At 39.7% G+C, this 11083-nt stretch overlaps 1 protein-coding gene across 1 annotated transcript in view; it reads left to right on the top strand.

The window, feature by feature from the left end:
• The window catches only part of CABCOCO1 (ciliary associated calcium binding coiled-coil 1), a gene marked incomplete at both ends in the record, with an annotated part of 51482 nt that extends 45031 nt beyond the window's left edge, over positions 1-6451 (top strand). The window contains 3 exons of the mRNA XM_084264987.1: positions 2791-2913; positions 3603-3740; positions 6437-6451. Coding sequence (XP_084121113.1) covers positions 2791-2913; positions 3603-3740; positions 6437-6451 — 276 coding nt within the window. The remainder of the gene's footprint in view (positions 1-2790; positions 2914-3602; positions 3741-6436) is intronic.
• Positions 6452-11083: the final 4632 nt, after the last annotated feature.

Here is an 11083-nt window from a genome sequence, read left to right on the forward strand (position 1 = left end):
TTTGTAAAAAGGTAATTTGCTAGCTCTCAACAACCAGAAAATTCTGTAGGTTTACATACGGAATGGCAGGATGCTTTTTTATACTTCCCTCTGTCTCTGCATGCTTTTGCCAGATGGAATTCCTGAGAAAAGCTGTGGCGTGGGGCTGTACACTGAGAGCAATGCTTGAACACCATCTCTGCTCCACAGCTGTGACTACATGAGGCTTGATGCAACTTGGGCTGGAGGGGAAGCAAAGGTGTCCCCGAATGCTATTTCCTGCATTAACCTCAGCTGAATTGAGAAAGCAGCCTCTGGTCTGCCCTAACTCCCCTAGGTTTGAAGGGCCCTTTTGGCACCCCACCGCACCTAGGAATTAGTAAGAATATTGAGTTTAACTGCTCCTTCCAGTGTCTTTCGGAGCATCCTTTTTATCTGCAGCTGACACTGATATGCCTTCTAACATTGGTGCAGCTGACTGCCTTGCGATTTCTTTATGTTTGAATTTTCCCAGACCCATTGGATCGCAGTGTGCAGGAAAATATTGCCAATTAATTTTAAGGCATTATCATCTTGCCAAACTGTTTCTCACATTTCAATAGTTAGATTGATTCAAGAGGACACTTTGAGTAATACATCTTTGTCATAGTGAATAATACTCACATAATGACAAATCTTCAGGAATTAAAAAAAGGAGGATAAATTTTTTAATGTAGGTCAGTGGAAGTAATTCGTCATAAGTTTACTCAGACTTCAGAAACTAGCAATGTTTTTTAAAGCTAACAGTAACTGTATAAAACTTACTGTGTCTCCTTCTCTATTTTTAAATAGATTTTATTACAGAGCCATTGGTGCTATTAAACATGAGGTTTTGTTCAAAGGAAATACAAAGACTTAATTGTATTTTTTAAAGGAAAGTATTGCATCAGAAGGATTCATTTAAATATGTTTGTTGGCTTCGGGCTCTCGCCACAATTCATTCGTTCTAATTTTCCCCTGGACTTGTTAAGGACACAATGTATAGGATGGAGCAATGCAGAGTGGCATTTTTAGGTCACTAATATTCATATTCTGCATTGAAGTTTCACAGTCCTTTAAAAAAACTTTTGGCTGAATGTTGGGACTATTATGGCTCATTAAAGAGACTAGTTCTGCTGTAATTTAGTTGTTTCTTAATGATCCAAGGGTTATTCTTAGACACGGAACAGATGAGTAAAGAATGACTCCCTTTAAAAGGATGCAGTGAAGTAAAAATATTATTCTAAAACAGAACCTCTGAAAAATCTTATCCATGCTACAAAAATGCATTTGATTAGCCAGGAACTGATTTTAAGAAACCCGGTCTAGGTTTTTTTAGGTTATTTCATTTTTTTAAAAAATTAGGGCTGGAGGAATAAAGGGAATAATGATGTAATTTAAATAAAGAAAATATTTTGAGTTAATAGTTAACTAACTAACCAAAAAATGTTATTTTAAGGAAGCAGAAAGTAATTGTGACTTCTCATCCAATTCAGCTAGTGTTTTTTAATAAGAAAATGTAAGGTAAGAAGCCAGATCAAAATGGAAATATTTGCTGAATCAAAAGAGCTCCAGTTGTTCTTTTATTAAAAATAGAATTTGAAAACAAAGCTGCTTTTTATTTTAGAAAGAATAATAACATTTAGCTTGACATCAGGCTTTTTCATTTTGATGCAAAACCCTAAACTTTCTGACTATCTTGAAGGTAATGGCAGAGTCCAAACAAAACTTCTGAAAAGCTTTGAGGACTACCAAAGAGATTTTGAACGCAACCAAGTACGATGGCTAGGTCTCACTGTTTACTTCCAATTTTTGCTGTTGCTTTTGCAAATGTGCAGAACCTTTAGTATTTTCAGCATGTTTAACTGTAGCAAGTAACTAAATACGCCAAATATCAACCTTGTGATGATTTCAAAGGTAGAAGGAAATTAATTTATGGGAACTGCAATTACCCTGATGTGAATTAATGTAGTTGCCTTACACCATCCAAGAGAAATCATGTTTGTAATAGCTGACTCAGAACTGGAACATCTGCCTGGTATTCTCAGTGGGCATTTCATTTCCCTTTGTAGAAGCCCCAGACAAGCCATTTTAGTATTATACCCTGTTTCAGGCTCGCTCAAAAATACCTTTTGTCACCCCATTTGGTGTGTATGTTCTGTCATCCATTTGTTTAAAATCAACACAAAACCCTTGTCCCTTTAGAGGACACAGGGCCACCTGCTGCATTACTCCTGAGAGTCCGAGCAAGGACTAAAGTGCTGCATCCAGCTACTTTGGGGTGGTGGGGTGGGGGGAAAATATTTACTGGTCTGAGCATTCCTGGAGCCACAGTTCACATGCCAGCAGAATACCAGTGGGGCCCATGTGCACGGGAAAAATAACGTGCTGGTGGTCAGCTGGGCCCGTTAATTCCAAAATGCAGCAAGATCCCTGCTCAGAAGTGATAAATTTGCATTGGGAAGACCGCATGTTACCTAAGCTCTGTGTTTTCTAAACTTAATTATCCACATGAGTAAGAAGCTGTAGTGTTATGAAATTATGAAAATCATCTGTTCTTTCCAAGTATTATAAAGAGGGCCCCTTGAGATGCAGCTAGAAATTAAAGCTGATCTATAATCATTTTCAGCATGCTTTCCAGTTCGGAGCACCTGGATAGTAACAAAAAAGGTATTGTTTTTTGTTGTTTGCCAGCCATTTCATTTCCATTTAAAAAAAATCTGCAATAAACCTCTGAACAATAATTAAACCCGAATTACCTTTTCTTTTTTTTTTTTTTTTAAACAGTGCCAGCATGTGATTGAACTTGCCCAACCTGCAGTTCCCCTCATCCCTGCTATGCTGGAAGAAAGCGTATCTTCAGATACCTCTTCCTCATTCATAGTACCACCAGCAGCTGCAGAGGCAGAATCTGAGGTATAGAGGTTTTTTCCTTTTTTTTTTTTTAAAGAAAAAAGAAAAGCTGTTTTACTGTGAGTATCGTACCTCATTTATTTCTCTTGAAGCCCCGTCATTAATGATATTTATTCCCTAGAATATAGTGTACATTCTCTTAAAGGATTGAATGAAGTTGCTTTTAATGTATTAATTAGCCAACAAGAGGATACACAGAATTCCAGAATTGTAAGGGTTGGAAGGGCCCTGCCGAAGCAGGGTCCCTAGGGCAGGTTGCACAGAGAGGCATCCAGATGGGGCTGGAATATCTCCAGAGAAGGAGACTCCACACCACCCTGGGCAGCCTGTCCCAGGGCTCCCACACCGGGAAGAAGCTCTTCTCCAGATTGGTGTGGAACTCCCTGTGCTCCAACTTGAGGCCATCGCCCCTTGTCCTGTCCCCACAGACCACTGAGAAGAGGCTGGCCATTTCCCCCTGTATCCCACACTTCAGGTATTTATAAACATTGATCAGATTTGTGTCAACATCTCTGAGCTCTCTCCCCATGTTACCTCAGGATCTGCCTGGCCTGGGCAGTTAAAGAGAGACACTGTTCTCTGTCGGAGCAAGAGTTCCCAAATCATTGTCTGTCTTTGGGCTGATGCTGTCTGGTCTTAGAGAGAGCAGGAGGATGTTCTAACTCATACTTCTTGTGGCTGGTTGCTGCTACTGTTCTGATCAGGAGCATTACCTGGAGGAGCCCTGTCCAGAGGTGGAGTCCTTCAAGGGAGATGCTGTGGATGTTACTGCCAAAGATCAGAAGTCTGTAGTGGATGAAATCCCAAATGAAATTATTGGCAATCTTGAGGTACTATTACTAGAATGCTATTCACTAATTCTGTCTGTGGTGAATTAGCTAGGTCAGCCTTAATGAATATAAACTGTATTCCTGCTTAAGCTGGCAAAAAGCACATCCATATGCTGTAGAAATGTGAATTAACCTCTATAAATAACTCCTAGTTTAGTCAGCTTACATGTGATAAGATAAAAAATATTCCGTAATATAACTAGATCTTCAGCATTCCTATGTGTTAAGAAACATGGGCCAAATCCTGCTTTTCAGTGATAAAATTCCTTTTCAGGGGGTGCAGGATCAGCTGCTGTGATGGAGCATATGCAATGTGTGCTTAATATACATCATTAGATGCATCTATGTTACACACCCTTCAATCTCCATGAGAAATAACATTATTAAGCCAACTCTAGACTTCATTTGGTAGGTGCATAACTGTACAAGAGCTGCCTCAGTGGGACAGCTCAGGTGTCAATGTGTGCTCTGCAGGCTTGAGGACTCCATCAGTTCTTTCTACGGAGTTCAGGGAAGGCAATGATGCTATTGTCGGTGCACTTAAATTTGTTGGAGGGCAATCAGCCTCTCTACAGGCAGGTCTGTAAATTAAAACAAATGGAAAGCCAGCAGAGTAGATCATTGTTGTTTTGTAAACTGCTCCCCCAGGCATACAAAATTATTGGTGGTGAACCAGCTAGAACTCTGTTCCACCCAGGAACTGGTAGAATTTGGTCTTTTTTTGCAACAGTGAGGTGGACGCTTTGGCCAAGCAGAGGTTTATTTAATACCTAACATTGTCTAAAAATAACGTCATGTTTTTCTTTACGTGGTTATGTGTGAGTGGGAAATATAAGTTGAAATAATAATGCCATCATTAGATGTACCTATTTGATTTCATATTCCATTTCAACATGTCTTTAGAAATGGGAGAGATCCTGGCCTATGTTGTCATATGCTTGTCCCTGCATACAGAACAAATAAAATGCATTAGTTTCATTTAACCTTGATTTCATTAGAACCAGTGCTAAGAGCTTTTTTTATTTACAAAAATTGCACAGATGAGAAAAGCATGTAAATTTTTTCCTCTTTTGCATCTCTGGTTATATATGCAGAAAATAATTTCCGTTTAGTTTAGAAGCCCGATGTATCTTTTCCACCTTTTTTCTCAGTTTGTTGACCTGTGAGGTAATCTTACCATTAGGGGTTTTTTTTACTTGATTCATGATCAAACTCATGCCATTTTGTTGTTATGAAGGAACTGTGATTTCACAATCTGCATTACACCTCCAGGGAACATGAGGCATCAGTTGTCTAGCTAAGTCTAGGAAATAACTAGTCCAAAATCAGCACTGATCACAGAAGCAGTGATCACAACAGAGCGAGCTGATTTTCATGAAGGTAGGATTGCAGACGCAGAGATTAAAAAACTGGAAAAAAAAAGGCATCTGCAGTGGCTGGAGGAGTATTAGCCTGGAGGATCAGTGTTCTACAGCAAAGCAGCTAAGTACACATATAATGTAGAAAAAGATAGGGACATACTTGTTGATGACTTGAGGGTGGATTGAATATGGTGAAAAGCCATCTCCAAAGTTAGAGAGTTGAGGTAGAAAATCCAGCTTTCTGATGCTAATTTGAGATACTGAGAACTTTGAAAACATTATAGGTGTGGTTATCCATTGTTAGCTTGCAGTATAGCGCTAGTAGGGATTTCTAGGACTGTTAAGCCACAAAGTTTCTAAAATGACAAGTCGTTGCAAGCTTCGCTGCAAGCTCTTCTGGGCCAAATCCATTCACTTTATTAACATTAATGTGAAGTCCATTAGAATATAACTCTCAGGTTTGGACCAGTTTATGTCCAGTCTGTAAAGTACCTCTGAGCCTGTTTCAGTTGTTTGGACAGAACTTTGCCGGTCTTGGAAAGACTGCTACTGTACTCCTTCCATTTGTCATGTATTTTGGCAGTGATGAATGCTGATACCGAGAAATACACATAAATTCTCATAAACCCCCAGTATTTGCATCTTCCTTTCCATTGATCCCACATGTCCAAATGCTATAGAATTAAAGAAGGCTACACGTTTTCACCGCCTAAGATTTCAATAAAATGTGTCATAGCCCTTATACCTTTGCCACAAATGCCACTTTGCAAATGAAATACTTGGTGTCTTACAGCAGTCTGGATTTCCAGAATGAGATACGCATTCATAATTGTGTTTGCAATTAAGACAGATGAGCAACATCACAGAAATATGTTTCTTTATTGTTCATTTTCAGTAATGCTTTCTAATTCCAGCAGCGTTTCGATAAAATGCATTCCGCTAGAGAACAAACATCTGCAGCCAAGGAAAACAGTGGCAACAACCAAATCCCAAAGCAATTTGTGTGATTTGGCGTTTATTGGCAAAGCCTGTCTGAGAATACAGGCAAATTAGCCTATCTCCCAAGACAAGGTGATGTGAGGAATGGCTGTCCCAGATCACTTCCTGTTCAGGGCAGCCATAACCACACGTCGGGATTGTGCGCGGTAACGTGATAAAGTGTTATCACGTAAGCACAGGCTGAAACACCGTTATGTCTGCAAAACAGGAAGGTGTGTAGGATAATGTCTGTCTCACTGTGCTACGGTGCGTCAAAACCACAAAGACAATGTGCAGCCTAAGATAGCTCCCCCGTAACCACTATTTTTTTTCTCCTCCTTCTGATTTTCTTTACAGGCAGAGATAAATTAAAAGCTGCAAATGCAAGAAGCAGCTTTCTACTTTGAGAGTGGAAAAACTAAGAAGCCCTAAATAACCAGATGAGAAAGGTGATGTTGAATTTTACAGTAGGGGATGGTGCGCGTGCGGAAGACTGGCTCCCTGCCTGAACGTAATTATTTTTGTGTAAAGGAAAACAGTTCTGTTAACATTTACCTAGAAATAGTTCATACTGGTTCCTCAAATTTACTGTGTTCTGCCAGTGTTGTTATTTGTTTAAACTTAAGTAGCTGATTATAAACAGAAGGATATGTAATTAAAACATGTTGAAGTTCAGTTTCCTTCTGAACAGAAATCCTCATTTAACAACAACAAAAACAAAATCACTGCAGTCTGTCCTTTTTCCAGTTGTGAAATATTTAACAGTTTCTGGTTTATACCTGTGGGATTTTTTTCAGGATATTTTGCTAGAAAGAGAGAAATCATCCTTTTTGGGGCACTGCAGATATAATGAGGAGAGAATTTAATTAAGATGTAATTACACACTTCATTATTAATATGTATGTTACTTCATTATAAATTGCTTCCTGAGCTTTAAACCAAATTGAATATCTTAACAGTTCTTTATTTCCACCATATTAAAATTGCATAAATGAAGAGTTTGCACTTTTACAGTATTCCCAAGAAGAGTTCCTTTTGATTTCAGTGGAAACTTTTCTGGTATGCACATACCCTTTCATTTGAGAATGTTTCCAAGTTTTGTCAGAATCTAGCCAAATAAATGACCTCAGAAGAACCGGCTTGACGTCTGTGTTTCAAAATCAGAGCCTGTACTAATTGTTGTCTTACAGAACTCTGTGCCCTAGAAAGCATGTTGAATACAAGTCATGCTTGCAAGTGTAAAAGCTGGATTGGATTACATGTTCAGTGGAATATTTGAGAAATAGAATGCTTTATTCATTACAGTTTCATGCTTGTTTCCCATTAAGTAAAAAGTTAGGTTTTGTTTCATTCCACCCCCCTCCTTTTTTTTATGGTGATAATGAAAACAATTTGAAAGCCTGACTCAGCCCACTCAAAAAAAGAAAGGAGCTTGAAATATTTTTCCTGAAAGGTCTTTTTTTGGGGCTGCACACACAGACAGAAGGGGGCATTACCTGCACGCTTTTCAGCACCTTCAGGCAGCCGCGCAGGAGCTGCCTCTGGATGCTCTCTTCAGAGTGCACCTCAGATGTGCGTGCCGGGCTCCTGCAAAGAAGTGCTTCAGAGATTTGAAATGGGGCAGGGTATTTTACTTGGTGTCATGCACTGAGGAAAATCCATCCCCTGGTACGTGACCAGGAGAAGTAAGCTCTGGAACGGTTTGCTTCCAAGCTTTTTTGATTGCTCTCTCCAGCCCTGGCCAGCAAATTAGTGAGAGCTTCCTTTCAGCTATTAAAAGCTAACTGTTCCACTTTGAACACTGAAGGAATTCACGGGGAATTATTTTTTTTTTACCTTAAAAAGATCTTTTGAAAAAAAAAAAAACCAAATTCTTTTTAATCTTTAAAAATTGTTCTGAATACTGGTTACGTTCTTTGTTGTTTTATTGCTTTGAAAGATGATTTTATTTTTGTTATCAGAACTTTCTGTAATCAAAATGTCCTTTATTTTGATACACAAATTAATCTACAAACACATTATGCTGATGTCACAAGTCTCCCTGGCTTTGAACTTAACAGTGAGAACAGAACTCCTGAAGAGAGCTGTGCATATGAAGAAAAGAGTGTTTCAAATACTTTTTAGTGAAAACGTGTCACTGGCAATTTAGCATTGTTTAGCACTTCAGACTTAAATCTGAAGACTGCAGTGTTCCCGCTATAGCGCTGAGCAGAAGAGGACTATGATTTATGTTAAGACCAACACTAAACAAAGGCTTTTGCCCATATCTCTTCCCCTCTCTTTCCCAGATTTTGTAGAACCTCTGGGAAATTTTAAAGTGCTTTGAAGATGAGAAATTGTATATGAACATGGAGTATTACCGCAATGATTTGTTAGCGTTCAGTCTCGCTACATATGCATAGCAGCTGAGTTATTGCAGAAATCCAAAGTGAAGTTCAAATCCCACAAAACCATATTTGTAGCTATCTTCCTACTGAACTAAATAATGCTACCAGTAAAAACAGCCCCAGGAATTTCCTGGGAGCAGGAGGGAGGGTGGTTAGGAGGCTGAAGGAGGGAAGATGAGTAAAAGGTAGGCATAACATGTCTCAAAGCAGTCAGAGCGCGTGTTCTGACACAGCATATGAACATCAAATTGAAGAACCCTTTAATGCCTTCAGAATGTTAATATGAAATGCAAAACGTCATGCTTTGGATAGATGGGTAGGAACAAAATGTTCAGATGCAATATGGTGCATTAAGAACAGTCTCCGTTCTGCATTCCTGGCTTTTCCATTGGTTTAAATCAGGCTTGCTGTTTTTCAGGTCTCTCATGTCATGTTGAGTTACTGCTGTAGTCATCTCTAAAAATAATTATACCGTCATTCCTGGGACCTGCAGTTGAGGCTTTGGTATAACATTCTTTGATTTTTATTTTTCATTTGCAACACTGTTGGTGTGACATAGTTCTTTACAATGCACAAACTTAGCCTGGTCCTTAACCAGTTCCCACCCTAGAGAGCGTTCAATTTAAATCAGGCAGATTTTGTAGAAAGGAAGGGAAGAGGTGTTACAGTCCACCTTGTCTGTCAGAGAAGTGGTGGATTTCCAGGGGATGGAGAACAGGTGAGGCATGGTAGTTTTTCCTATATGAGGTGTAGCGTTGGTATTTTTTAGTATCCTCCTGGTAAAATGCTGGTCTCCTCTAGGATCTCACAATGAGACAGTGAACAACTGGTAATTATCCTCTACTAAAAGAAAAGCTTTATTTTCAGGCAGTGCTTTTCCTGCATTATGCTGGCAGAAGAGAGAAGTTTAGGAGAGGGAAAGCAGCTTTTCTAGTAAGAGGCTGGCTTGAAAAAAGAAAAAGAAAAAAAAAAGGAGAAAAAAAGAGAAAACAGGTTTTTACCTGTTTCATAGTGTCTTGCCATGACCTTTTCTTTTCAAGCCTTGCTTCTCCTCTTCTGGCCAAAACTTTATTTGAATTTGGAAATTGCCACATTGTTTCCTTCCTAAAATTGTAACTGGCATTCATAGAAAATTTGCTTTCCTGGAAAAGCCACTCTGCGTAGGCTTCAAATTCAGCTTTTCACAAGTGAGAAAAAGATATTTTCTTCAATAACCTGCACTGCCAACCTGACCACAAAAATGTGTGCGTTGGTCCAGCTAAATCAGACCCTGGCCACCTTACTATTCTGTGATGAGTCCCATGCTTTAATTTTGTGCCAATGACCCCACTTGGAACAGATACAGGAGGCTCAAGATTACTCAAATTGGAGGCTCTCAAGGTGGTCCTCAGTTTTACCAGTTGTGTGTGCCAAGGTCCTGTAAGCAGCGAGGCACGGAGATGCTGACTTTTCTTGTACACCAGGAACAAGCGAGATCCAGGTAAGAGAAAGCCGTGTCATTCTCTGTGAGACCAAACCTAAATTTCTGCCACCTGCCCCATTACTTCTTGTCATTTCTTTTTGTGCCACGTCCAGCTTCAATTGCAGTCTTCCTGAGCAGAGCTGCATCGCTCAGTCTTTGCATGTCGAGGGTCACGCACATGGTCCCACCTGAATAAAAAGATACTGATAAAGGGAGGACAAATGACCATCTTTGGTCTGTCAGGCAGACAGCAAATATTTTGCTATCCTAATCATCAGAGTAGCAAGTTTCTTTGGAGCATATAAGTCATGAATTACCATGCAGTTCCAAGAGGAAAAACTTTGCCCTTTGATTGTTTTCCAAAGAAATGTTCTCAATTTCTTTTCTGCCAAATGTATATTACAGATCATAGTAACAAATTTTCCCAAGCCTTCTTGACCTCCTCCCTTCTTCACAGTAGTAAAAGAAATTTCACTCATCGCTGAGAGGTGTTGAAGATTGCTACATTTTGCTGATTTCAGAACTGAGTGAATGAAAGAAGCTTACAAAAATGTAGGTCCCGCATTGCAGAATGTGCTTAGCAACATTAATAAGAAAAATGGAGCTTGTGATATTTCTGCTAGTTCACAGTACGTTAGCAAATTGCCCACTAATGCGTTATGAGCTTGGGGGCCTGCTGATTCGTCCTCGTGTCCAGGCCAGATGTGTGCATACGGTGCTGGGGAGCGCTAATTCGGGGAAGAGTTTCTTTCTTTCCTTCTTTTTGCCTCTTCCCCTAGAAGATCTGTGCTCGGTTTTACTGAAGTAAGACAGCAATGCTTCCCGACACTGCTTTGAACATGGTGGTTTATTTTGATTGGAGTTTGGAGTTCGCGACACTGAGTGGCACCAGTTCCTCTGCTACTAAATCATTTGTAGACAGCTGAGTGAGCCTGCCAAGCCTCCAGCCTGAGTAAGGATTTTTGGATTGTTTGTTTTCTGAATGAGCAAGGTGAGAGACAGCTGTTTCTACTGTACTTCCTTGCTATTCGCGACTGCGGTCATGTGCAATTCTCCCAGGACAGTTTGGCCACTAACACTAAGTTTTCACTGGAGTTTTCTTACCAGGTGGCTGTTGGGGTAAGAGCAAGATTCAAATTTTGTGTTGGTTTTGCG

This window comes from Gallinula chloropus, assembly GCF_964237585.1.
Source record: "Gallinula chloropus genome assembly, chromosome: 5".
Lineage (NCBI taxonomy): Eukaryota > Metazoa > Chordata > Aves > Gruiformes > Rallidae > Gallinula > Gallinula chloropus.